This window comes from Brienomyrus brachyistius, chromosome 1 (genome assembly GCF_023856365.1).
Source record: "Brienomyrus brachyistius isolate T26 chromosome 1, BBRACH_0.4, whole genome shotgun sequence".
Lineage (NCBI taxonomy): Eukaryota > Metazoa > Chordata > Actinopteri > Osteoglossiformes > Mormyridae > Brienomyrus > Brienomyrus brachyistius.
This window is the reverse complement of record NC_064533.1, coordinates 22,310,468-22,338,467: the sequence shown is the minus strand read 5'-3', so window position 1 is coordinate 22,338,467 and position 28,000 is coordinate 22,310,468. Positions and strand designations below refer to the sequence as shown.

Here is a 28,000-nt window from a genome sequence, read left to right as displayed (position 1 = left end):
TAGGGGCGGGACTTTTACTGAGGTAGTGAGAGAGCGCTCGCGAGACACGAAGCGATTTGTTGCTGCGGCGGATCGGTCAATTTAATGGTGAGTAAAACTCACACTGTCTCGCTTTTATCATTCGCTTCGCCTTTTGTGTTTCTGGGGCAATAGACAATGATACGCCGTATACAACCGCTGTCAGTTCCGTGGGAAGCTGAAATTGGACAACGCTGAAATCGTGTTCACATAGGCCTTAGGGAGCATCTTCCACAGCTTGCGAAGACCGGCTAGCTAGGGCTTTGAGTACAAACATAGATACGTCTGCCTGCGAGTTATGTAACGCTATAAGTAGTTAGGGTGCTGGAAAGGTGTAGAATGACACAACATGCCAACACCAAGGCGCGCAGCCGAAGCAGTGTAGCGTTGAAGCATTAATGTCATTATTTGCACGTCGAAAATTATGAATCTTGTATGTGGAGTTCCCCGTTAGTGGCACGGTTGGAGGCTGGGTGTGTTTTATGGTTGCCCCTGTTCTCTGAGCTTTGTGGGACGGTATGAATGAGAGCTCGATGTTTTCACTGCGGTCGAGATCTAATCATGCCTTTTTGTCCCGTGTCAGTCATTTTCTTAAGGCTGTGGTGCGGTCGATCTCCCCATAATTGATCTGAATCTGATTTTATGTTATCCCCGGTTACAAAAGAGGATTGTGCACGTCCGGTCCGGCCCTACGATGAGGGTGCCAGGTAACCATAGCAACCAGCAGCATGGGATGCCAGGTGTGAAAGTGGCGGGGTGATGTACAGTGTTTAATGGAATTGATGACGGTAAGCTTTGCAGGAAATGCTGTGTCTCACCATCTGTTTACCACTCTGCTGCTTGCCACCTTCATGTAGGCTGTCCTGTAAGACAAACTTGTACCAGCACAACTGGGACTTGCAGTGAAATATACAGCATAAATCTCTAACCAGAATAGTATTTTTGAGTATTGTGCTTATCACTGAGGAATTAAAGTCAGATCAGTTGTCTTATTTGTTTGCAACCACCCCTCCACACTAGTGCAGTGTTCTTACCCATATCCAGTGCAACAAACTCCCAATATATCATGCCAAGGCTCCTGATTTGAGTTATAGTGGTTTGAACCGTTGTTCTTGACAGTGTGTAATGGAGGGCCAAGGAGGGCATGCAGTGAAGCAGTACAGATGGGATCCAGCCCAACAAGCAGCCTGCTTGTGTTAGGAAATGTGAGCCGGGCATAAAACTGCAGGTTGTGACTGGTAAATGAGTGTCCATGATCCACAAGAAAGATATATTATGCTACCAGTCTTTAGCAGAGTATCTTGGTCTTTGTGTATCTTGTGGAGCTGGTCGATGGATTGGTGGCTCGACATGTTTCTGCTGCCTGCAGTGATAATTCACTGTCAGGATCCTTGCTTCTGTCTGTTTTTCCCTTTTTTAATCCTCCCTATGTCTGGCGACCTGCCTGCACTGGAAGCTGTCATAGTAGTTGGAAAAGCAGGCTGCTTGCTCACCGTCTCACACTGCACAGGCCCAGTACTCCGTTTAATGTTTTTAATATTGGTTTACCAGCCCTTCCGCCTTGCATTGGGTTCCATGTTGTTTCTGAGGGTACAGAGAAATCCTTTAAGGTCACAACAAGTGATGCTCAAAGGAACAATACCTTTTTCATGATGGAATATCAGAAATATTGATAATGAAGAATCATGGGGTGAAAATGCAAATACAAATCACATAAATTTCTCCTAAACCCTTATGCCACTTTTGTCTTCACCGTAAATTAAGGAAGAAAAAACAATAATCAAGCGCAGTTTGTAAATATCATGTATTTACTGATGCTTACTTATCTTTGAGGTCTGCTTCCTCTTCTAAATCCAGTTAGGTCATCAACAAGCAACGGCAGCACCATTAACGACGGCTCCCTGTTCATTCCCTCAGCTTCAGCATGCAGAGACGTGTGTTTCTGAGCCATGGATAAATATGAGCGCGTGACCAAGATTGGGGAGGGCTCCTTTGGAAAGGCCATCCTGGTCAAGTCCAAGGATGATGGAAAGCAGTACGTCATTAAGGAGATTGGCATCTCCAGGGTAAGCCAATCGGAGACCTTCTAAACGGTCAGCCACTTAATAATGGTGACAGTACTAGTTTTGAAGCATTTTTAGTTACACTAAAATGGTTAAACTTGCATGTGTATGGGAATTAAGCGAATGTGTGTTTGAAGCTTCAGTGCATGCAGAAACTGTGTTGTGCGTTAAAAGCCTTACGTGCAAATTACAGTGGCTGTTTCAGTATCTTGCTCTCCCCTTTACTGATGGCAGATGTCTAATAAGGAGAGGCGTGAATCTCGGAAAGAGGTGGCCGTCCTCGCTAACATGAGCCATCCCAACATCGTCAAGTACAGGGAGTCCTTTGAAGGTTTGTAGCACCACGGGGTTCGAACAGCTGCTGAGCTAATGAATAAGTTGTTGAACCATACAATGCTTGCTGCTTTCTCTACTCTGCTGTCGTCCTCTTTTTTCCCCTGTCCCCTTTGCCCTGCTTCACGCACCGTTTTGTGTAAATGATGCCATAATTGATTGATGCATTCTTGTCTTGTACCTTTAGTGACTGTGCTGTGAAAGGTGCTATATAAATAATACTAATTAATAAATAATTGAATTGAATATGGTTAGTCGCATAGCTAAAATCACTACACTGTCAGAAAAAAGAGAGCACCAGTTTGTACCTTGCCTTGTCACTTGGCCTGTACCCTCAAGGGTCTGCCAGTTGTACCCTATAGCTGTAGGTAAATGTACCTTTTAAGGTACAAAAAAGAGCTATGAGGAACATCCTTGTACCATTGGGGGCACATTAATGTTGTTTGTACCTTATGGATCTTCCTCAGAGTCCATTTCTGTACCTTTAATTAAATTAAAAGTTACATTTACCTGCAGCTGGAGTACAGTTGGCAAAACCTTACAAGCGGTTCAAACTGGTACTCTCTTCTTCTGACAGTGTGTTTGTCATCATACAGCTGTACACGGTGTTGTAATGGTGCATAGGCTAAAATATAGATGTCGGGTAACAGTATTTTCTTCGGTTATTTTTGTCAATCATAAAATACACATTTCTATTCTGTGAGCCAGAGGTGAAAACATAGGTGGTGTAATAACATTTTAAGCTACATAGGGCAGCATAGACTGGGCAGTAGTAAGACAGTAAGACTGCGTTGCTGCAGAGGGTGGCTGCCTGTACATCGTAATGGACTACTGCGAGGGTGGAGACCTCTTCAAGAGGATCAACGCTCAGAAGGGTGTGCTCTTCCCGGAGACCCAGGTGAGGCCCTTAGACCAGTGTTTCCTAATCCAGTTCTTGGGGATCCGGTTCTCCTCCTACCAGGAGTTGAAAGGCAGCAAAAACACGGACCAACTGTCAGTCCCCGAGGACCGGGTTTGGAAACACTGCCTTACACCCTGATCTGGCAGATACTGCCTCACTCTGTCATAAGCTGTGTGCCAAATGTAGAGCCTGAGGGCTGTATCAAAGGACAGCAAAGAGGACGGAACAATGGTTTATAATTTACATCAGGGTAGAGATTTCAGTGAGTCTCAAGGGGCCCCTGTGGAGTAAGAGGGTATGAGCGTTTAATATTTTTTACAATCAGTGTATTAGTTAACTTAATGTCTTGGGAATTCAATTGCGTCATGTCGTTCCTAAATGATTAAATAGAATCATGTAGAAAATCCATCTATCCATCCATTTTCTGAAAAAATACATACATATATAAAATAAAGAAAACAAAAGCTTGTAGCATCGTTTGTGAGGTACAGTCCATGTATTACGGATCATTTTGCCTAATAAAGGATTAATCCTTTGTAGCATCCTGACCGGGGTCTGTACATTAGGAGTCATTCTAGTTGGTAAATGGTTAAAATGGTTAATCTGTTATCCTTACTGAGGTGTGGTATTTTTGAATCATCTATTTCACAAGGCGTTCATTGTGTTTAAGCTCATGGCACCTGCTATGCCGTTCCATGGATCCATATGTCTGCATCAGTTGTGCTTTCAAAGTTACACTTTAAAATGTTTGCATGTTAATTCCAGTAATTGTTGCCACCTGGCAAGGCCTCCTGTTGTAAAATGTTAGTCTCGTTGGGATTAAGCAGTAAACGCAGCCTCTCTCTCTCCTGGGTGTCAGATCCTAGATTGGTTTGTGCAGATCTGCCTGGCCCTGAAGCACGTTCATGACAGAAAAATCTTACACAGGGACATAAAATCCCAGGTAAAGCGAAGCACTTCAATGCACTGGGATGTGATGTGTGACATGTGCAGGTTTGCATGGTATTCACACTGTAATCATTTTGACTCAGAACATATTTCTGGCAAAAGATGGAACTGTGCAGCTTGGGGATTTTGGAATTGCCCGAGTTCTCAACAGGTAGGTCTTTCGTACAAAATCCATAACTTCCTTAACAAATACGGACAATGATTCTGACATCTGCTCATTGATTAACACGGTGTTGATATATAGCCACAGCATATAAACTGTAAACCTTCAGATGTTTGTCCTTTGCGTTTATGTTAAAAACCTGAAGGATATCACTGCTGTTAGTAACTAAAGGGGCTTTGAGACTGAGTGAACCGAGTGATAAAAACCTGTAACGTTTTACCTTGTGGGGACATTTTTTCAGTCCCCACAAGGATAACTCAATTGCGAAAGTCAAATAAAATGCCAAAAGTCTTGTTTTGTTTGATTACTTATGATTAAGGTTAGGGCTGGGTAGGGGATAAGGTTGTCATTGCTGGGATTAGGGTTTTGTCCATAGAAATGAATGGATGGTCCCCACAATTTAGGAATGCAAACTTGTGTGTGCCTGTGTACAAATTTTCCTCTCCAGCACAGTGGAGTTGGCAAGGACATGCATAGGAACACCATACTACCTGTCCCCTGAGATCTGCGAGAACAAGCCCTACAATAACAAGAGGTAAGGCTGCAGCTTCCCACACAGGGCTTGTGTCCAGGGGGGCGTGCAAACAGCTGTGGATGCAACAGCAGCATAACTGATGGTACCGTGACTGATTTAAGAAATCACTGCAATTGTTAGTGCGTATTTCAGGCCTGTTGGGCTTCCCTGAATCATTTTGAAATGCAAAGTTTATGGTGTGGATTTTCTTGCCGTTTTCTGTAGGTTCAAATATTTAGTATGAAACATTAACAAGAAATCCTCTAAAGAATAGCTGTGTGTTTGGTCTTAAGTTTGTTATGCAAGTGAAAACATACACAGGCATTGTAACAGTCACAATAATACACAGCTAGCCCTCCTGTGAGCCCCATTGCAGTGCTGATGGGACACAGTGCGGTAATGTGATGATGTAATCCCTGTTATGGAGGCAAAAAGCCTGTATCGATTGTCTCCTCTTTCCTGTATAATTGAATTGCATCCCATTAGTTTCTTCCCCCTTTATTCATTTGTGTTCAGGACTATATCCATTCGTCCAGCTAAATACTTTTATAAAGAATTACGGGTTACAGGTGGAATAGTGGCTCAGTGGATACTTGTTTTCTCCATATCAATTACCACCAGCAGCTCGAGTTTCCTCTTATTTCCTCTAATTGGTATCACTAATCACTGATTGTGTGTGTGTGAGCATGTGTGTGCCTGGTGGTGGACTGACATCCAATCTAGGTTCTTACCCTTGTAAGTTAGAAGATATGCGGATTACAGGTTACCGTGACAATGATTCAGTTCTTGGAACCACACAACCACCTATTGCTTGAATGTCATCAGCCTCTGTGAAGTAGATTCCAAACTCAGTCATGCTGCTGAATAACCATCTGTTTTATTACTCCTATACTATATGTATGGCTGAATATTTTTGTTGAAATGGCTCAGTGTTTGATCCCCAGACCTTTGTGTCTGACTCTCCTTTGTTCCTGCCTTTATTCGGGTCTTTGTGCGACCTGGGTTCTAGATGAAATGTCTGTCTGATGTAGGCCCTGGAGTGGGAGAGGAGCTGCCTCACCCTGCCTTTGCCTGGTGCTTACTACCTGCTTTTTGTCTCTCCCAGTGACATCTGGGCTCTGGGCTGTGTGCTTTATGAGATGTGCACGCTAAAGCATGCTGTAAGTATGCCCTTTGTACACTCTGTTCGTTTGTGTGTGTGTGTGTGTGTGTGGGGGGGGGGGGTCTTCTACAACCTCCCTGATCCCCCAATTTCCAGCCTCAGCCCCTACGGAGGTGTTCCTTACATTTCCAGCCTGTTCCGTTCTCTTTGTGCCATTCAGAGGACTCATCCTTCACAGCTGCCAACATTTGTTGTTAAATGAATTAATTACCCTCTTTTTATACCCCATGAAAGCAGCTTAACTTCAGCCTTTCTCCATGTTCGAGAATCCTCCTGAGACCTGCAAGGGGAAACAAATTATTATTATTATTTTTATTATTATTTTTATTTTTAATCAGATGATGATGCCTTAAAACCCTGACTGTCCTCTTTAAGGAACAACAGGACAACAGTGGCATGTATAGTATGACAGATATGAACAAAAATATAATGTCCTCTATAGAGGACAAAAATGCTGGATCTCTGGAAGGTATTATGGAGAGCGTGAAGGAATTTTTAGGTGCTGATCCCAGAACAGTGTGGGTCCCAGTGTGTATGAGGGTGATGGGTGGTCTGGAGTGGTTCTCCATCTCAGTATCTGAGTCTCCAGCTACATATGGGTGTGTCGTGTCCCCCCCCCCCCCCCACACCTACAGTTTGAAGCCGGAAACATGAAGAATTTGGTGCTGAAGATCATCCGAGGCTCATATCCGCCCGTGTCGGTGAGCTACTCGCACGAGATGCGCGGCCTGGTGGCCCAGCTGTTCAAGCGCAGCCCTCGGGAGAGGCCCTCCGTCACCGCCATCCTGGAGAAGCCTTTCCTGTCCCAGAGGATCCACAAGTTCCTCCCCCCACAGGTATCACTGCTGCCGGTTCCTCGCCTGCCTGGAGTGCGGCTCTGGCCGATGTGAGAATAACCCTCCCCCCTCCGCTTTGTCTTCCAGCTCCTCACTCAGGAATTCAGCCATATCTGCCTTAAGCAGCCTAAGGCTGCCGTAGCACCTGTGCCAGGTGAGCTGTCTGAGCGCTGTGTACAGGCTCCGCCGTACGCTGAGGCCGACAGACCAGTGTCGTCATAGTTTCGATTTATTTTTAAATGTTTGATTTTACTTCCATTTCGGGACAACACTCACACTGACAGACACATGTACTTCATACGCTGTCAAACACAAGGCACATTCTAAGGCTTGATTTCAAACCTACGCCTGATGTTGGTAACACTTTAGTTTGTCTACTCCTTATCTATTAATAAATTGTTACAAATAATTAGAGTTTTTATATGTATAAATAGGGGCGGCATGGTGGTGCAGTGGTTAGCACTGTTGCCTCACACCTCTGGGACCCGGGTTCGAGTCTCCGCCTGGGTCACTGGAACCCAGGTCCTGGAGGTCTGAGGCAACAGTGCTAACCACTGCACCACCATGCTGCCCCCATATAAATATATAATGTAATAAAACAGCCTATAAAAGACCTGCAAATACAAAGCACTGGGTTAGTAAGCATAGTAGGAAATGAGTTATAATTGAGCATTTACAAACTCTTTAGTGAAAAGTTTGTGAAACAGGAGTGAGATATCTTTATACTACATTTCCTTAAACTTAAGGTCTGCTTCTTTAGAGAATACCTTAAACTGAAGTGTCACTCAGATGTTTAATGCAAATCAATAGAATCTCTCTCTCTCTCCCACTCTTGTCTCCCTTCACTGGCTGCCCCCCAGCCAAACGTCCACCTCCCAGCCCATCTATTGCCGCCCCAGCTCAGAAGATCACCAAACCAGCTGCCAAGTACGGAGTGCCTTTAACTGCCCGGAAGCCCTCCGACGCCGGCAGGAAGTGCGTCGACCGCAAACCGGCGGTCAAGCACAAGCCGGTCAGTGTGGACCCCAAACCCCGTGAATAATGATTTATGAAAAAGAATCTAACTTTACCCATCTCCCCTCCATCTTTGCCATTGTACAATGTCCTGTATGTCCCCCATATTTTTGACATTAGGTGCCACAGTGGTTAAGGAGAATATCTTTTTTGCCACGTATTCTTAAAAACTGATAAACCTTTTATTACAGGTGTAGAATGGCATTTACATGGTGGTTAAAGAAAGTTTAGTGTTAGGCGTAGGCTACACACAAAGCAAAGACAAATGTATGGGGACAGTGCATTGCTGCACCCACCACATGATGAAACACCGTGTTATCCCTATCGACGATTTACTGCCCGCCCCCCCAAGCCAACACACGTCTAGTCCCATCCTCCAGAATTGGCTGTCTAACTGCCACAGCCACGTGTTATATGGGCGCCCCCCTGGCCTGGTCCAACCATTTGGGTCCTCAGCAGTGAGGATCCTTTGAGCCGGATCACCTGGCCATAGTACCTTAACTGACGCCACCTCACAATGCAAGTAATGTGCCTCATTCAGGACTCCTTAAGCAACCACTCGCTCGACACAAAGTCAGACCAGCAGGACCCAAGGATTCTCCAAAGACACACAATACCAAAGGAGTCCAGTCTTCATCTCAAGCCACTGGGTATACAGCAAGATAGGGAGCACCGGGACTCTAAAGTCTTGGACCTTTGTCCTCTTACAAAGAGATCGGAAGCCCCACACCCTTTTCCCAAGACCTCATGACCCCCCATGCTCTCCCAGTCTGTCAACTGACTTCATAGGAAGAGTCACCAGACACATCAATGTCGCTGCCTAGGTAAGTGAAGCTCTTGGCGCGGTCGATGTTCTCTCTGCAGACAGACATACTCCTGACGGCTGTGCCCAAGAGGTCATTAAAGGCCTGGAGTTTAGTTTTTATCCCGGAGACCCGCAATCCCAGACACTCAGATTCTCAAGAACCCCGATCTGAGCCTCCATTTATTCTGCAAAGATCACGGCATCGTCTACAAAGCCAAGATCAGTGAATCTTTGCCCCACAGTTACTGGACCCCACGACCCTGCCCAACTTTCGGTCAGTGCAAGCACTGAACAGAGTAAGAATGTTAACACATCCCTGATGAACCCCAGAATCAGCTAGGAAGAACACAAAGGATCTGACTCCACTCTGGCCAGTACCTCACAATACCATTGTAAAGGCGAGTACAGGGGGGTCTCGTGACGTCTCAGGATGTCCTACAGGGCAACTCGATGAACTGAGTCGAACACTTTACAAATATTGACAATGGCTGCAAAGATACTCTGCCGCTTATTTGCATTTGCACTCGATGAGAACCCTTGGTACCAGGATGTAGTCGATGCTAGACTTCTTGGGCGCAAAACCAGACTGCTCCAGATGCTGGTAGGCAAGCAAGTAATCACGGATCCTGTTAAGGATGACCCTAGCACCCTTCCCTTTTTCAGACATTTTCAACAAATCCCATTTTGCAGTTAGTTGGGATGATGCCCATCTCCCAAATGGAAAAAAAAGATTGCCTGCAATGCCAGGAGGACAGCCTTACCACCACCTTGATGAAGTTCACCCTGAATACCGCAGATCCTCAGTGCCTTCCCTACCCCCAGCTGGCTCACAGCTAATCGGAGGATCAGCCTCAAGAACTGTGGACCCTGAGACGTCCAACTTCCTAGCTGTCTGACTGGAACCTGTAACAGTCACCCTGGAGGGAAAATGACTTGTTTGGGTCCAGGGGCAAAAACCAAAAGCTTGATATTCTCAAATGATAACTTCTGTTCTAGCAGCAACATGGAAGAGATCACGTGGCTGATGTAGAGGGTACTGTTATAGAGACATGGAGCACTCAGCCATTCAGGGCTTCCCTTTGTGCATGTGACCCATACATCAGTCGCCTCAGGGTGTCCTCCTCCCTGCTCAGCTGTACAGCAGGGCCACCCCCTCATCACAGGCACAGTCTGGCCCTGCCTCCACTTCCCTCATTCGATTTCCACTGCCCTCTGACCCAGAGTTTCATATCTCACCTAGGCCCCCCAGCCGAGCCCCCAGAGGAAAGCAAGTCGTGTGGAGGAAGAGAGGCGAAAGCTGGAGGTACAGCTGTGAGGGCCCCCTACCCACTTGTTAACTTCCTGACCACAAACTGCCCCTAATTCTGCCCCCCCCCCCCCCCAACTCATGTAGTGTGGGAGATATGCCTCCTTCTGCTTCTTGTCCCCACCCACCAAGGAACAACCCCGGCATTCTCGTCACCTGTCTTGGCCAACGTGGTGACAGTTACATGTGTGCTCCCCCTGCAGGAGGGGGTGCGCAAGAGGCCAGTGGAGCTGATGGAGAAGGACAGGAAGCAGAGAGACCAGGTGAGCACACCTGGGTCAAAGTGGCATCCATCGCTGATTATCAGGTATTAGGTTTACAAGCTATTATCTCCTGCTGGTGGGTTTAGGTATTATGTGTGTGAATATCTCCTAATTGTGAATAGGCTTAAAGATTAAACTCTTTAGGAGCCCCTTACTCTAAAAGGTTATACAGATTAACCAGGTTAATATCACCTCACTGGTAAAGGTCTTACAGATTAACCAGGTTAATATGGCCTCACTGTGAAAGAATTTACACATTTTCTTAAATGTGTGGACGTCCAAATGTACATTCTTCCTGTTATTTCGATCACAAATTTTATTTTTTGTTTTTTGTAATGTGATGACTTGGATGACTGCCAGATTGCCTGCTTCACTGTGTGTGCTACAGCATCAGCATACAGGACGATTCTGTCAAATAAACTAGCTATTTTAACCCTACCATAAAGGTGAATAATCAATCTTACTGAAAATGTTTTGTTTCTTCTATTACTTTTAATTTTGTTCCCTCGATTTACAGATCAAAAGTTATAATTCTTTAATTTACATTTACAGTATTTTGCAGACGCCCTTAGCCAGAGCATCTTACATAAGTGCTTTAAGATGCTGCGATGAATTTTTTCCGATTACTAGCTGAATAAGGACCTAGGCTATGAATACCATCTATCTGAATACTCTGTTGAGAAAGTGCAACTTTTTTTTTCTCTCATATACACACACAAGGAAAAGAGCTGAGTAAGAATACAGAGTACTACTTCAGGTATTTCTGAAAAAGGAAAGTTTTCAGTTGTCGCTTGAAGACAGCCAAGGATTCAGCTATTCGGACATCAAGGGGGAATTCATTCCACCAACTAGGTGCTAGGACAGATGTGTGTCGTCCTTGTGCCTTGAGGGGTGGTGGGACCAGTCGAGCAGTGCTGGAGGATCGGAGAGATCGGGGTGCAGTACGGGGTGTGATGAGGTCTTTTAGATAGGATGGTGTCAGACCATTTTTGGCTTTGTATGCGAGCATCAGTGTTTTGAATTTGATGCGGGCAGCTACAGGAAGCCAGTGGAGAGAGCGTAGCAAAGGAGTGGTGTGGGAGAACTTGGGAAGGTTGAAAACAAGTCGAGCAGCTGCATTCTGAATCAGTTGGAGGGGACAGATGGTGCACAGTGGTAAACCCGCTAGAAGCGAGTTGCAGTAGTCAAGGCGTGAGATGATGAGGGACTGGACGAGTATCTGGGTAGCCTGAGTAGAAAAAAATGGACGTATCCTCCTGATGTTAAAGAGGAGAAACCGACAAGAGCGATAAAGACTGGCGATATGTGAGGAAGAGGACAACCGATCATCCATGGTAACTCCAAGGTTGCGAGCAGAACCCGAAAGACGGATCAGGGAGTTGTCAAAGGAGATTGCAAGGTCCTGGAGAGGGGATGAGTCAGCCGGGATGTAAAGCAGTTCAGTTTTACAAGTGTTGAGTTTTAGCTGGTGAGCAGTCATCCAAGATGAGATGTCTGCCAAGCATGCAGAGATCTTAGTGGAGACATGAGTGTCTGAGGGAGGGAAGGAGAGGATGACTTGAGTGTCATCGGCATAGCAGTGGTAGGAGAAGCCATGTGAGGATATAACCTCTCCAAGAGATTTAGTATAGAGGGAGAATAAGAGAGGGCCAAGAACCGAGCCCTGAGGGACACCGGTGAAAAGACAACATGGGGTAAATGTGGATCCATTCCATGTCACTTGGTATGTTCGGCCTTCTAGGTAGGAAGCCAGCCAGCACCAGGCCAGGCCACCAATGCCAAGACTCCTAAGGATGGATAGGAGAGTTTTGTGGTTGACCGTGTCAAATGCTGCTGATAGGTCAAGAAGGATGAGGACAGATGACAGTTTGGCTGATCTGGCAGCATGTAGCTTCTCAGTGACTGCTAAGAGGGCAGTCTCTGTAGAGTGAGCTGCTTTGAAGCCAGACTGATTAGGATCCTGGAGGTTGTTCTGAGAGAGATAGAGAGAAAGCTGGTTGTAGACTGTACGTTCGAGGATTTTTGAAAGGAAGGAAGGAGGCGATACTGGTCGGTAGTTGCAAGTGTCCGAGGGATTTAGAGTGGGTTTTTTTAAGATGGAAATGACCCTGGCTATTTTGAATGCTGTTGGTACATGTCCGGAAGTTATGGAGCCATTAATGACAGTGGTGATGAAGGGGAGAAGGTCTAGAGAGATTGTCTGAAGCAATGCGGAAGGGATTGGATCAAGTGGGCAAGTGGTAGGATTGGAAGATGAGATGACTTTCATGATCTCATCTGCCATAAGACTGGAAAACTAGGCCAGTGAGGGGGGAGGGAAATCCTTAGTGTGTAGTGTAGTGGATGAGGGAGAGAATGTCTGACAGATTCTGTCAATCTTCTCGGCTTAGAAATTGGCAAAATCGTCAGGGAGGAGGGAGCAGAAGGTGGTGGAGGGTTGAGTAGTGATGAAAAAATGTTATGGAGTTTGCGAGGATCTCGTGAGGATAATTCTAGTTTTTCTTTGTAAAAGGTAGTTTTAGCTGCAGTCACGTCTGAAGAGAATTTGGATAGCAGAGTACGGTAGGAAGACCGATCTGCATCAAGCTTAGATTTCTTCCACGTCCTCTCTGCTACCCGCAGCAGCTTAGCATTGTGTCATTGTAGTGTTCCCTTTTATTGGAAAATAAATTTAAACCTTTAGTTCTCTTTTTGTGACAAACACTAATATGATAATTGTCTAGCACTGGTGGACATGCTCCTATTTCTGCTTGTGACAGTCCCTGATCAAAGTGAAATGTGATGTGTTGGTCCATGATGATGTATAACCAACTAAGTTACTAAACTCGTTGCGAGATCAAGGGGGAAAATAAGTCACGATCTCCAAATTCTTGCTATCTTGAAATCACAAGAATAATAAGATCTCAAGATAATGGCAAAAAAAAATATAATAATAATAATAATAATAATGCATGTCCTTTCTGGACTTCTGTACAAACGTTTGCTAATACTGTGGATTATTTTTCTGGTCGGGTTCTCTTAATTACAGACTAGTAATGTCAATTTAAAATTAGTGGTTTTTCCAAAAAAAAAAAAAAAAAGGTGAGATTTGTCAATAAGCAAAGTAACTGACAGAATTTTGTCTTGGATTATATTGGGATGCAGGCAGCAGAGCTGTATTGAATTAGATACAGTGAACATCTAGCTAGTAAAATTTGATATATTGCCTGGCTTCTTTGAATAGTCTGTCTATTTTCTTGTGTGGTAATATTGGAATAATATGATAATCCATTTATTTTTTTCTGTCTCCAGATTTTAATGCTGAAGTCGGGACAATTTAAAAGAAATGAGAGAGAAAAGGTGAGTTGAGATCTACTCCCGCTGTGTGTTACGCTTTCATTCTGTGCTGCTATTTATCTTGCTGCTCCCGCAGTCATTGGTCATTATGCCTCATTGACTTGTGCTCCTTCACTGTGTGACCTTCTTGTACATCTCCTGTCCAAGCTGAACCGGATCAACCGGGCCCGGGAACAGGGCTGGTGTCACGTCCTTGGCTGCAGTGGTGCCAGCCCAGAGAGGAAGGTGAGCTGCTGTTTTTCCTTGCCTCCAAGCAGACGCCCATGACGGCGTTATCATCTCTTCCGTGATCGCCGGCCTTTATCATCCTCGCTTATATCCAGCAAAATAGTTCTTTTACTTTCAAGAATAAGGACGCCCGCCCTTCTTAAGATTGGAACCCACAATCTTCAGGTTCTGAGTCTCTGTGCTTAGGCTTCAGTCCTCCTTATAGTATGAGGTCATTACTATCAGCTGCATATTAGAAAGCTCCTTGTGTTGGGACTGCTTTCTTCTGCATAGAACACTTTTTGAAAATGCTTCCTGTTAATTAATCATGTTATTTCTGTTTCCAACTCGACCTTCTCAAAGTAATTAATCTCCTGTCGTCTAAAAATAGTTCTTACTGTGGAGGTTTCCTGCTGCAACCCTGGCCTTCATGCATGCAGCTACCGTGCTGCACAGGCATTGCAGCTGTTTGTCTTATGAGCTGCTTAGTGTGGAAAAACAACTGCAGTATCTCAGCCTATCATTTAGAGAATTGTGTATGAAACCTGATTTCACACATTTGTATTACCTGGTGAATTTTTTAATGATTTTTTATTTTTTATTTTTTTTTTTACCCGAAGGAAATCATCCTTTAAGACAGACATGATCCATTAGACCTTTTGTACCTTTGGATACGCAGCTTAAAAAATGAAACTTCAAAAAGGTCTCGTGCTGAATGCAGGTTGTCATGGAATTTCCATGGAAACGTTATGGTTACGGTGTGACAGTGCAAGGAGACTGACACGTGCATTGACACGCTTTTGGCAAACGCAGGCAGCTCCACCTGATAGCAAAGGTGTTTGAAATGTTAATGATGTTCTGACGGGGGGGGGGCACGCATCCCATCTGCTTTCCATTTCCCTCTTTTCATGTTAAAATTGAATAACTAATACCTGTGTTAAAAATAAACCCGTCTCCGCCCCTGCTTCCTCTCCTCAGTTTTCCGGTGGTGGTGGTAGGATAGCAGGCCCCCGTGGAAACAGAGCTCATCTTGACCAAAAGTACGCAGCGCTGGACCTGGTGTCCAAACCTCTGGCTACTGAGGTTGCCAAGGCGAGCGGGGACAGTGCACTCAGGTGAGCCGCTTGTCCCTATCTTGTGCTTCTGTGTATTTGTATCCTGTTGTTTTAGTCCTCTGTGCCACACTAACTACAACTAATATGAATGAAATTTCATGTCTGAAAGGGGCGTGGCAGCAGTTGCTGGGCCGGTATTGGCCAACGGCCCTGTCCGTCTTCTGCATCACAACATAGTAAACAGGGAGCTGCGGAGGCTGGACCTGGCGACCAGGCACGCCAGTGCCAGCAGGTTAGTGGGCAGGTCACTGTGCAGATGGGCGGGTCATACTGCCACGATGTGTTAAAGTCCCTCCCCACCCCTTCTCCAGGCAACGGGGTCAGGTCACTGTGGAGAGGGCCAAGCAGGTGGAGGAATTCTGGCAGCGCAAGAAGGAGGCCATGCTGAACAAGGCGCGTGCAGAAGGACAGCTGGTAGGGGACCGGCCCTCATCCCCCTCCCAATCTTCCCTCCCCATGCCCATGTTGGTTTATTCCACTAAACTCTGACACTCCCCAGACCCCCACCATTCCTGGCACTGGGAAGCAGGACCCATATTAACTGACCACAGTTTACACCTTGTCTTTATTAAAGCAGGTACTGTTTATCTGTATTCTGTAGTGTGCCCAGGGGGCGTTGGGCAACCAATCAACTTGGAACTTCCAGATGTTTTTTTTTTTTTTTCTTTCTCCCTACTCAGGACTCCATTGTCTTCTGACATTCTTACTTTCTCTTTTCCCTCTTTCATGCACCATTTTGTATAAATGACTAATAATGGATTGCCGCCCCTTGGGGCTGATTCTGTGACGCACACTACTTAAAAATCCAACGAAACATGCTTGAAGGTTTTCTGCATTCGCTCTTGAGACCAAGGTGGTCACAGCACAGTCACAGTGTGATCAATAGCTTCACGATTGAGTCGACCACACAGCCCATTTCTGAACTGTGCTTAAATTAAACGGTGAACAGGGCACCTTGCAAAGGCAGACGGCCGGCTGCGGGGGCAGGCCCGGCTCTGGGGCAGGCGGGAAGGCCAGAGGGAACAAGGAGGAGGAGGTAGGAGCCGGAGTGCGTCCCCGCGTCCCTCTGTGTGCGTCCTGCATGGCGCCTTGCCTGCTGCGAACACGCGCCTCGGCCTTCTAACACACAGGCTATCATGCGTATTCACACGGATGTATGCACTCAAACCTGACAGTCAAACACCGTGGAAATGCACACAGGGGGAGGAAAGTGCTCTTACTCACTGATTAAGCAATGCACGCACTCCCACGCTGCATGAGTCCCACCGCTGCTGTGTGCAGGCGTGACGCTCTCGTGCACGTCTGGTCCTGACACTTGTCCTTGGCTGTCCTGTCAGCTTCAGTTATTTGACCAGAAAAATGTTATATATAGTATATGTATGTGTATGTGTGAGTTATTTATTTGTTTGTTTGTTTATTTATTACATTGTGGGGACCAAATGTTGACAGTGTGATGTTGATGTTATTTTGACGTTGTGGGGACCATTTTTTTGGTCTCCATAGTTTTATAAAAATCTTGTGACTGCAAGCAAAAAAAGTAGAAATGCCTAAAGTCTTGAATTTTGTTTGGCTATTTATGGGTAAGGCTGGTTTGGGGTTAAGGGTGTCATTGTTGGGATTATTCCCATAAAAATTAATGGCCGGTCCCCACAAAAGATACAAGTGTGTGTGTGTGTGTGTGTGTGTGTGTGTGTGTGTGTGTGTGTGGGTAATATAATGATTTGTCCTGTTCATGATCTGTTCATCTCATGACCATAAAATCACCCGCTTGTTGCCGCAGCAGATGGAAGCTGAAGTTTCTCAGAATCAGGAGAGATTTCTGTTAATTGCCACTTCGGTTGTCATAGCGTGATATCATGATAAGCTGTAATGCTTCAGCGTGATATCATGATAAGCTGTAATGCTTCAGCGTGATATCATGATAAGCTGTAATGCTTCAGCGTGATATCATGATAAGCTGTAATGCTTCAGCGTGATATCATGATAAGCTGTAATGCTTCAGCGTGATATCATGATAAGCTGTAATGCTTCAGCGTGATATCATGATAAGCTGTAATGCTTCATCGGGGCTGAGGAATCGCTTTGCTTTTTATGATTTTTTTTTTTTTTTTTTTTTACATTTTATTAAGTATGCTGTAACGATTGTGGGCCCATTCTGACGTCTTCCTGTTGCCCGTTCCAAACATTGTGCCAGCCCACCTCCGGTTGGCCCTCCCCGGCCGGTGTGTGCTAAAGGCTCATTCCTGTCTTCATTCCACCTTCCAGGAGTATCTCGCACGACTGAGACAGATCCGCCTGCAGAACTTCAATGAGCGTCAGCAGCTGAAGGCACGTCTCCGGGGAGAGAAGGTAAGGGCTTCTCTGCTTCCGGGACCAGGCGTGTGTGCGTGCCTAGAGCACACAAGCACATTCCTTCCAGGAGAGAATGGTGCTCGTTCCAAGATTATGATGGACCCCGCAGGCTGTGATTGGAGTTTTGCACTGCATCATTAGCCAGCTATGTTCGTTTTAAAAATTTGCTGGCAAAAAAATAACTGCAGCCAGTTTCTCTAACTGTAGTTTCTCAGCTGGTCGGTACATCGGCACCCTCTAGGCGTCTGCCAGGCCTCTGTGGCGGGTTGCGCCCCTCCTGCAGCTGGTACCAGCTGTTCTCCACTGTATGTCTCTCATTAATTGGATTCAGGCGGTCGTCCAGTGGTCACTAAGTCACTTCAAAGTCGTTTGCACTGGTTAATCATCCGCTTTGGCAGTTCGTCTTAGCGGAAACTTACCCCTTCCATCAAAGGCATCTGCTCAGGCTGCTAGGTTTCCCTGTTTCCCCATGACCTTGTTTACTGTGTGTATCCTAGAAGCTACTGGCACAAGACAGGGAATAAATCAGGATGGGGTGCCAACCCACACACACACACACTGACATCTACTGACAACTTGGTATCTCCAATTCACCTTAGCATGTTTTTGGACTCTGGAGGGAGAAAACCTCACAATACAAACACATGTAGAGCCAGGGCAGCGACTTGAATCCTGGTTCCCAGAAGTGTGATGCCACACTGTGCCACCCTGATCTCTGCCGCCTTCATAAGAGATATATTTTTCTTAATGTCTCAAGTATGACAGTGATGGCTCAGACAGCCAGGAGTCCAGTGAGGAAGCTGAGCAGAGGAGAAAGAAGATGGAAACGCTGAAGGTGAGGGCTTGTCGGGAACGTCCGTAAGTGGGTGGATAACCGAAACTTACTGGTTAATAACTGTGTGTATGTGTGCGATCGGCAGGCCCAAGCAAAGGCTCGGGCTGCTGTCCTGATGGAACAGCTGGAGAAGAGGAGAAAAGAGGCCTACGAGAGGGAGAAGAAGGCCTGGGAGGATCATGTGAGTATGATCCGCACTCGCTTATTTCCTCATCAGGTTTAAGGTGTCTCTGCAACCTGTCGCTTCCATCCTTAGAGTTTGGGTCGCACTGTCTGACTCGGATGTCCACCTCCCATGGGTTGATACTCTCAAGTTCTCTGACACATCTTCGGGGAATCATCATATCCACATGTTGTTGGTTGACTGAGCTTGTTGCCAGGACTTTTGCTGTGCTCATCTTTAGCTAGCAGCCCGGGGAGTGAAGATAGATGTGGAACCAGGGCCAGGGATGGGGCCACAGGGTGGCCCCTCTCAGCAAGACCCATCAGTCAGAGTGGTCCCCCAGTTCAGACCAGCTGCCCCTGCCATCTCCATGACTGCTGCCCTGAAAGATGTGGGCGTGGTGAGTCCATGTGTTATATTGGCCATGTTTTAGTAGTAGGTGTCTTATGTAATTTCATGTTCTTGAAAATTAATGACAACCCTGGAGGGAGTTTTTGGTCACTGAGTCTTTCTTCTAGGACCCTGTGGCCCAGCAGAGAGAGGATATGGAGCCATCGAAGCCAGATGAGTTGGATCTCCAGGTAGGGATGTTGATGATCTTGGACAGTGTTTCTCGACCCAGACAGTTCACATTGTTGCCTGCTTCCCAACTTCCAACACACCTGTACCAGGTATTCAGTGTTCTTCATTGATTGGTTCAGAGATGATGGGAGCCGGGAGGGAGCAAAAACATGGGGACTAGGTGTCCCCATGGACTGGATTGAGAAACACTGATCTGAACCTAAAGATGACCAGCTATCTGCCTATCAATCCGCCAAATAGTTTGTCTATTCAGAATGTAGCTTGACACCGCTACATTGTCAGTTTTCCATATTACTATCTAATGACCACATATAACATGTAACATCAGCACGTGCCCACTGGCGTCTTCTAGAAAAGCTTTAGAAGACTAAATATTGAGTGTTAATGGCAGAGGTGTTTTAGGCTCAGCTGTAAGCAGACGCCTGGTGGATGGATTTGATGTTTCTCACTCGAGCTTCTCTATGCCGTGTCAGAACGAGAAGCGGGAGATCCTACGCAGACTGAACCAGAACCTGAAGACCAACTGCTTTGCCTCCAAGGAGGAAGAAGAGGAAGATAAGGCAGTTCCTCCCCAAGAGGGTCTCGATTTGTCCGCGGTGCAAAGTAATCCAGATGAGGAGAAGGGTGCTCCCTCTGCTGGGGACAGGCGGAAGTGGGAGGCTGGATCTCCACCCATCATCTCTGTGGCTCAGCAGACCCTGGAGGAGACCGGCATTGGTTCTGCTGGTGATTACCCTATGTTGCTCAGTGGGTTTGTGTGTGAAGAGGTACCTTATGGAGGCAAGCTGCGGTCACTGGATTTCATTGTCTGTTCCATGCTTATCAACGGAGAATCATTTATCACATGCCGTACAGCCGTGGCCAAAGGTTTTGAGAATGACACAAGTATTAATTTTCACGAAGTCTGCTGCCTTGGTTTTTATGATGGCAATTTGCTTATATTCCGGAATGTTATGAAGAGTGATCAGATGAATTGCAATTAAATGCAAAGTCCCTCTTTGCCATAAAAATGAACTTAATCCCAAAAAAACCATTTCCACTGCATTTCAGGCCTGCCATAAAGATCCTACTGACATCATTTCAGTGATTCTGTCATTTACACAGGTGAGAGTGCTGAGAAGGACAAGGCTAGCGATCTAACTCAATGTTTATTGAGTTAGAATAGCAGACTGGATGCTTTAAAAGGAGGGTGCTGCTTGAAATCATTGTTCTTCCTCCGAAAGGAACTTCTCCCAACCATCCAAGAACAGTTTGGAGATGAACAAGGCCTCTTCCAGCATGATGGAGCACTGTGCCATAAGGCAAAAGTGATAACTAAGCGGCTCGGGGAACAAAACCGGTATTTTGGGTCCATGGCCAGGAAACTCCGTAGACCTTAATCCAATTGAGAACTTGTGGTCAATCCTAAAGAGGTGGATGGGCAAACAAATTTTACTCACAAATTCTGACAAACTCCAAGCCTTGATTATGAAAGAATGGGCTGCCATCAGTCAGGATTTGGCCCAGAAGTTGATTGACAGCATGTCAAAGCCTTTGATACTTACAAACGTTTTATAATTGTACTTCAGTTTGCCATAGAAACGTCTGACTAAAAGATCTACAAGCACTGAAGCAGCAAACTTTGTGAAAACCAATACTTGTGTCATTCTCAAAACCTTTGGCCATGGCTGTAATTGCTGGTGACCATTTGCTACACATATTATGGGAGACCTGTGCTCCTGAACACTAATTACATGTTCAGTACTTACTTTTCTACCTGACTGGCAGGTTCTGAGGCTGCCTCCCCTTCAGACGGAGTGACATCTGCTGGGGACAGGAGGAAGTGGGAGCCTGGGGATCCTCCCCTGATCCCTGTAGCACAGCTGACTCTGGAGGAGACATACATTGGCTCTGATGGTGAGTGATTGCCAGTCCCAGGGAGGATCCAGGCCCTGAACTACAACCCCTGGATCCTTGCAAGGGGCTCACTCAGGAAAGCTCTGCCCATCTGTCTCTGTAGAGATAACAGCAGGAGAGGTGATACAGCCGGTGGGGCTGGATGAGGTCCCCAGGAGGGCTTGGGGGCGGAGTCCAGACACCCAGGTGCTCAAGGTTCTGCAGGAGGCGGAGCTGCAGCCACTCACCCTGATGGATTCCAGCGTTCAGTCAAACATGTCTTCCACAGGTCAGGACTGTTTTATACTGCAGTGATGGTTTGCAAACACGTCAAATCTTTTACTGAGCTTGCAACATGCTTGTCCTCATTCGCAATATCTCCACACACATCCCCCCCCCCCAATTGCTGTGTTTTCACTGCATGTGTGAGCAACGTATCGAACATTTTGTTGCAGAAAGCCAAAAAGCAGACAGCCTAGCTGATGTTACCGAAGCCACACTGGTGAATTCAGCATTAGCGAGTCCCAGGTCTCCGGGTCAGAGTTCAGAACCTGGAGGTCAGGGGGAGCAGGAAACCAAACCAGATGAGGAAGGAGCTGAAGAACCTACCTTAGTCACACCTGTAATGGCAGGAGAAGGAGGAGGTGAAGTGTCTGTCTTTCGTAACAGACCCTCTCTCACTCACACATTCACTCATATACACTATTTATCCCATTTCCTCCAATTTTGCTGTTATTCACAAGCCCAACTCCAAAATGATAGAACCCAAACTGCGAAATGTTTTTTGAAGAAGTAGGTGAAGTTTAAAAAGCATTTTATTTGTGAGGTTGTGCCTCTCTCAGGGTTTGCTAACAAATCCTGTGGATAGACTTACCTGGTCTAAGGTGCAGGATGTGAATGCTGCACACAGGAAACTCGCTGTAGTGCAGATGAAGGTGGTGAGTTCCCACGCCGCTGTGGTATGTTCATTTGGATCCTGTGTGTGTCTTTGTGTGGGGAGAGCAGAAGCACAGGATGTGGATGAGGATGTGGATGAGGATGTGGAGGTGCTGGAGGTGGAGGAGTGTCCAAAACAGGCCTTGGGGCCCCCAGCTGAAGTAGTGCAGGCCTGGGAGCATAAGGCCCCCCCACAGCCCCCCCAGCCCAGGTGAGTGTGGGGTGTAGAGTACATTACAATCTGACATGTCTCCTTACTGAGGAAAGAGATTTCACTTGTGTGTACATTTTACCTTTTCTTTAAAATCTCTGCATATTAAAGGTGCTTTAGCTTTTTAAGTTCTTACTGTAGAAGTGATCAGCTGAATTTTTATCAGGGAGGATTTATTACTTGGCAAGTCTTCATTTGTTTTCAGAAAACAGGTGGGCATTTTGAATATAGTGCGTTTTTTTTTTTCTTTTCTTTTTTGTGTTCCATTCCAGCCCAGCAGAGGGCAGTGTTCTACCTCCAGATTCCAGCCTGGAGAAGCAGCATTCACAGACAGACTCTGCAGGTCAGCAGACAGACTCCTAGCAAGTTTTCTCTGTTGGGGAGTTTATTGCAAAATTTATAATTGCAGCAAATTGTTTATGCCTTAATAGCCAGCAGTGTCTGTCTTTGGCGTTTTGTCCAGTCGGCTTTGGGGTGATGTAGTGTTGCACAAATTATGTTGAGATGCAATATCTTCGTAATGATGGCTTGTTTGAAGATGAAGAATGGAGTCTCAGGGGCTTCTGCTGCTGCCTCTTTAATTAACATACTTGTGGCTGACAGTTTTCCTATATCAGCAACCCTGTGGGGTGAAAACATCTGAGGCCAGTAGAATTAAGGTCAATGCGCATGTGGCCTCCCTTTTCTTGTGCATTTCCTTTTCAGTCCAGTTTTGTTTTACTCCAAAGTGTCGTTTAGTATTTAAAATGCATGAATTCATCACGGTGGGGTTGTGACATCTGCTGGTATGAAGGGTTACCCTATTAGCATATTGTATTGTGTTGTATTAGCATACCTCTTAGCATTACTGGGGAGCCCGTTGAAGGTTGGGGTTCACATTCCTGTAAATGTAATATTTTTTATGTAATGGCCTTCCCAAGCATTTTTTTACTGTCCTCTTTTGCCACCTGCAGGTGCAGAGGGCACACCTGAAGAGCCCCTGTTTCTCAAGCTGTCATCTCCCGCACGCCGGTCCATCACTGCCTTGGTTGCTTTATCAAATCAGTCTTCCCAGGATGATTCAATACCCTCACAGTCCCGTCCTGTGTCGCCCTCTGGGCCCAGGGGCAAGGACGCGCTGCTCATTGGGCTCTCCACCGGCCTCTTTGACGCCAATAACCCAAAGGTCAGACTGTTGTCCCTACTGCCAGTTTAACTCACTCTTTTCATTTACGGCATATGCAGTTACTGCATAATCTACTCAGATGTTTTAGTAGAGACATTTCAGTCCTGCTGCGTGGAGATCTTGCAAATCTGCTGCCCATCTGATCAGTTCTGATTCCATATCTTAAGCTTTTCTTCTCAGCCCAGATACTAAATGAGTCTGTCTGTCTTCTGTTTCTTCGTGTGGAATCTGCTCCATTTAATGTGACCTACAATGCCTCCCCCCACTTCCCCCAGCAGATGCTGCGTACTTGCTCACTCCCAGACCTCAGCAAGCTCTTTCGGACCTTTGAGGACTGCCAAGGGCTGAACGGCGTGGTAGCGGCCGAAGACAACCTGGACATCGAAGAAATCAGACCCATGAAAGTGGAGGAACATGCGGAGATTGAGGACATGTAAGTGCTGTGCGTGTATGAGTCCTCACATTGCAATGACGTTTTTGTTCATCGCGTGTGTGTGTGTGTGTGTGTGTGTCTTCAGTGTGTATGAAGATGGGGATGAGGACCTCCAGCAGCTCAGGGCTTCCATGGAGCGCTTATTGAGGGAGCCCAGTGAGGACTACAGTGAGGAAGAGGAGGCCGGCTTTCCGGGTAGTCCACCTGAAGAACAGGTGGGGGAGTCTCAGGGGCTGCTCAGCAACGGCCTTGGCCCAGACGAGGACCCTCCCAGCAGTGAAAATGAGCTGAACGAGGAGTGGCACTCAGGTACTGCTCTCTGTAGTAAACTATACTATATATAACTTTACTGCAGTGGAGTAGGCACACATCATTACACTACAGCATAGTACAATCATATTATTAATCAGCACTCAGGTACCACTTTCTGCAATAAACTACATGCACTAAGCGACTACAGTACTGTAGGTACATATCACAATACTGTAATAAACTATGCTACATACTCTATAATACTACAGTAGAGTAGTTACATATCTCTATAATGTAATAAACTATACTATATACAACATATTACTGCAGCCCTTTTTATTGTTGTGTGGTGTTTTACTGCATGCTTTTCGGACAGACGATAGTGACGAAGAGCAGGCGAGTGACACCGATTACCAGGACAGTATCTTCAGCCGCCTAGAAGAGCTCAGGTTCAAGCTGGAGCAGGAGATGGGTTTTGAATGCTTCGTAGAGGCCTACAACAAAATCAAGGTCTGGTTCTGCCTTCCAGACCACTGTCACACCCAAATCTCAACCTCAATAGCCTCAGTCCAGCTCATCTTACATCTCGGATATCTGCAGGAGTAGTGCAGTCAGTTTAGACTGACGTAAGCAGTCATTGTGTCTAGGTCCCCATCAGGGGCCCTGCCAGCTTGATCTTGTGACAGTACTGTATTCTGATTGTCTGCATCTGGCACGCAGGCCATCCACGAGGACGAAGACGAGAACATCGACCTGGGCTCCAGCATGCTCCAGAGCATCCTGGGGAGTGAGCACCAGCACCTTTACCCCAAAATACTGCACCTGGTGATGGCCGACGGGGCCTACCAAGAGGGTGAGGGCTCAAGGCCTCTCCAAGGCTACCAGCAAATGTATCTCCTGATTAGCGACACAGCAAAATGGTCTCTTAATCACATGGCTGCATCTCTAACACAGTCTGAATGTGCTCTGAGCAGTGCTACACTGTCCAAGTATGTGATTCTTAAACACTGTACTGCTGGAACAGTGGTGTCAGGGGTGGAGCTTCAGGGGCCTAGCTGAAAGCTGATTGGCTATTCCTGTCACTCATAAATTGAAAACCTATCAATTGCTAAAGATAAGGTTGCCGTCCTATATGAATTATGGCCCCTCTTATGCCTCCTGGTAAACCAAGGTGAGAGAGAATATATATCAGCTGAGAGAAGCAAAACGTCACCGTGGCTATAGGGGGTGGGGGGGTGCAGAAGAACACATCAGAACATAACTGTCTACCGCCATGCCAACCCTGAAATGCCGCACTGTGCTGATTCAGCGCAAATGTCCTCCTCCACGGATGAGCCAGCAGTCACCTGGGGCTGGAAAAGCCCTGAAAGCCTGGCCTAATTGAGAAGAACAGCAGTACCCGACCTCTGGTTGGTTCTGGTGCGGCCGTGAGCCTGTGTCTCCCCCAAGATTTCAAGGGGGGCATGGAGCCGGTCACTGCCGCTCAGCACTGCATCTCCACTCCCCTCCCTCCTCCCTGCTGCACCAGTTTTGACAGTTCCATTTCCACCCCCAGATCTCCAATGATAATATGTGTGTGTATGTGTGACAGCATGGTTCTTTTTTATTAAAATAAAACAAAAAAAATAGCCTTAAGGTTCCCTCTCACGGTGAAGCTCCTGAAAGTACACTAAACGGAACTGGCATAAAATTCCAGCTCGGGTTTGCAAACGGTGGAAAAATGAATTAAAAGTAGCGCTCCTTCCGGGGCTGTCCTGCAGCCATCAGCTAGCAGGCCCGTTTTCCTCTTTGCAAACGGCCCAGCTTGGGCGTCCGGTTTCATTACGGCGACCACACGGGAGCATTGTGGAGGACACCAGGACGGTGATGCTGTGGGTTTGGGTTATAAGTAGAGTGTTGTTCCCATGCCGAAAGCCCCTAGAGGTGCTGGAAACAGCCAGACGTGTACTCGCCACGCTATTAAGATAGCGGCCCATCCCTCAGCTCTGCTCTTCGGGGTAGCAGTCCTCTTTGCTCATCTTGACATCAACACCTGCTCTCCCCCTCTCTCCAGGCAGTAGATGCTGCAGAATGTACCGCATCCTGTCAGTGATAGCCCCTCCCCCACCTCGACACCTCCGAAGCATCCCTGCTGTCTCCCCACATACAAAGTTATCCTAACACTCCATAGCTCCACCTACAGCTCCGTTCAGTCCCAGCACTCTCCCCCCACCCCCACCCCCACCCCCCACCTACTTTGCCTCACCGGCCCACTGTCCTCATTTCCTCCTCCCCGCACCCCCTGCTATCAATTCATGTCAAGCTGCTTAATCGTCCTGTTTAGTAACTAGCTCGTTCAGACGGAAGACCGTTCCCAAGGCACCAAATGGGTAATAAGCTGATAAAGCTGATTTTAATTTAATCTACCCGATCCCGTACACACGTAACGGCTCGCGGCTCTTTTAATTAGTCTTGGGACGGGTTTATAATACGAAGCCATCCCTTAAGGGTCCGTATCTGTGGAGGCCTCGCTGCTACGGAGGCGGCTGCGAACAGGCATAAGATGTGGCTGTTCCCCCACTTCTCGGGTTGACGTTTGAGGCAGGCCTTCACTGTGAGACTGAAGTACGTTTCACTGGCTGCACAGAATCGGAGGCCACCAAGCCATGTCGTGCTGAGAAATCGTTTAGAATTTGCAGCTCAGGTTACGAATGTCGATTTAGCTAGATGCAGCAGCGAGCACGTACTAGCCCCTCCCCTCCCGAACGGAAGCCTCAGGTGTCTCTGACCGGCGCCCCACCCCTCACAAAGCCTTGTGGTTTGAATAATGTGAGCAGGTGCATCCTCGATGATGCGCTGCTTCCCTATGCGCAGGGCTATGGTTAATCAGGGGCTAGCCAGCTGGAAGAGTACATCCCCCCCCCCCCCATAGGTAGCAGCTGGGGCAGCATTAGCAGGTAGCACCGACCGCATGTTTCTCATTGCCGACAGGCCACAGCTGTCGGGTTAGCCCCCAGGGGTGTGCTGCTGTAGTTGCCACCTGACAACTTCCTGCTAACTTTTTAAAAATTCTTACCTCAACTAGATTAGCTAGTTTTGTTGTGACACAACTCCGGGTCCCAGCCAGCTCATTAGCTGACTGACCTAATAGCTAAAGCCTTAACCACAGGGCTGGGGCCTCAGGGACACTGGCCCCTACTGAAAGCTCCTGGTCCGCCCTTTTACTCGTCACTCCCTAGTTAAAAACATATCATTGGGTATAGATAAGGTTGATCCCTCTGTATGAATTATGGCCCCTCCTATGCCCACCACCTTAAAAAAAAAAATCCTAGAATCGCGCCTGCTCAACAATTACCTACAACGTGGCCGGATACGTGAGAGTAGAATAAAAACACTAATACTTTCTCGTTTCTCCTACCGTGTCCATTAGACAACGACGAATAGAAGAACATCTTCCTGAACACCGGAGGACTTTGACCACAAAGATGGTCTGGCGTTGACCGGGACGTACTGGGTGACGGGCAGCAGAGCGGCCTCTCTGGCGGGGGAGAGGTGGGACGAGACCGAGGGCAGCGTCACATTGGTGGTCAGCATGCTGACTGGCATACGACACAGCCAATGAACAGTCACACCTGGGAAAACCCCCCCCACCAATCTATGTAGAGAGAGATGCACTAAGTTAATGCCATATGTAGAGTAATACTTAACCAAAAAAATGTCACTCTGAGAGTTATTTTATACATATATTAAAAAGAAATTCTTCATGTTAATTGAAGGAATATGGTAGCAAAACATTTGGACTCAGAGATGATTGAAGTCCCATCGACTTGGCCAGATGAATAATATGTGTGTGTAGTCTTGTTTTCAATCCTGGGGGGTCAGGTGGCCCCCCCCAGCATCAGGTGTTCATTCCAAACGGAGACTGTAGCCTCTGGCATCCGGCACTTCCACTCAGTTATGCACTTTTCCAGTGGATTTACAACTAAATAAAAAAGTAAGGTGATTTAAGGTACTGTTCATACTTTTTACCTGTTTTTTTTAACTGCTGTTTGCTAAGATAACCACTCCTCTCCAGCTAAGCTCAGAACACATCAAAGTTGTCCTGTACGTAGATGTCCGGGCATCTCAAAGCAGCAGTGAGGTCTGCGTGTTCAAGCTGTTTTCTGTTTGATAATGACTCTGATATTCTGTATGTTTCTAAAGGGGATAAAAATAAAGGCTGACATTTTGCTA

General features: G+C 46.6%; 1 protein-coding gene across 3 annotated transcripts; it reads left to right on the top strand.

The window, feature by feature from the left end:
* The first annotated feature begins 3 nt into the window (after positions 1 to 3).
* nek1 (NIMA-related kinase 1) lies at positions 4 to 28,000 on the top strand. Of its 3 annotated transcripts, XM_049019907.1 has the most exons (36): positions 4 to 87; positions 1,936 to 2,084; positions 2,316 to 2,412; positions 3,215 to 3,312; positions 4,175 to 4,258; positions 4,347 to 4,414; positions 4,875 to 4,961; positions 6,046 to 6,100; positions 6,738 to 6,938; positions 7,026 to 7,092; positions 7,799 to 7,950; positions 9,998 to 10,060; positions 10,267 to 10,326; positions 13,618 to 13,665; positions 13,810 to 13,887; positions 14,848 to 14,984; positions 15,094 to 15,216; positions 15,296 to 15,398; positions 15,934 to 16,020; positions 17,250 to 17,333; positions 18,094 to 18,171; positions 18,257 to 18,352; positions 18,576 to 18,734; positions 18,853 to 18,915; positions 19,390 to 19,642; positions 20,684 to 20,812; positions 20,916 to 21,080; positions 21,247 to 21,435; positions 21,797 to 21,938; positions 22,211 to 22,281; positions 22,892 to 23,103; positions 23,382 to 23,536; positions 23,622 to 23,845; positions 24,165 to 24,298; positions 24,509 to 24,641; positions 27,198 to 28,000. In XM_049019907.1, the coding sequence occupies exons 2-36, from the start codon at positions 1,968 to 1,970 to the stop codon at positions 27,209 to 27,211; spliced, it is 4,026 nt and encodes a 1,341-aa protein (XP_048875864.1). In that variant the 5' UTR covers positions 4 to 87; positions 1,936 to 1,967; the 3' UTR covers positions 27,212 to 28,000. The 3 variants fall into 3 exon arrangements, with proteins under 3 accessions (XP_048875864.1, XP_048875874.1, XP_048875884.1); XM_049019917.1 differs by lacking the exon at positions 9,998 to 10,060; XM_049019927.1 differs by lacking the exon at positions 15,934 to 16,020.

What these genes read in the sequence shown, in the direction of transcription:
- nek1 (XM_049019907.1), top strand. Translation starts at nt 1,968, where the DNA reads ATGGATAAATATGAGCGCGTGACCAAGATTGGGGAGGGCTCCTTTGGA. An exon ending in AGAAGATGGAAACGCTGAAG is followed by an intron (nt 18,172 to 18,256) that starts GTGAGGGCTTGT and finishes TGCGATCGGCAG; the next exon opens with GCCCAAGCAAAGGCTCGGGC. An exon ending in GACATACATTGGCTCTGATG is followed by an intron (nt 20,813 to 20,915) that starts GTGAGTGATTGC and finishes CTGTCTCTGTAG; the next exon opens with AGATAACAGCAGGAGAGGTG.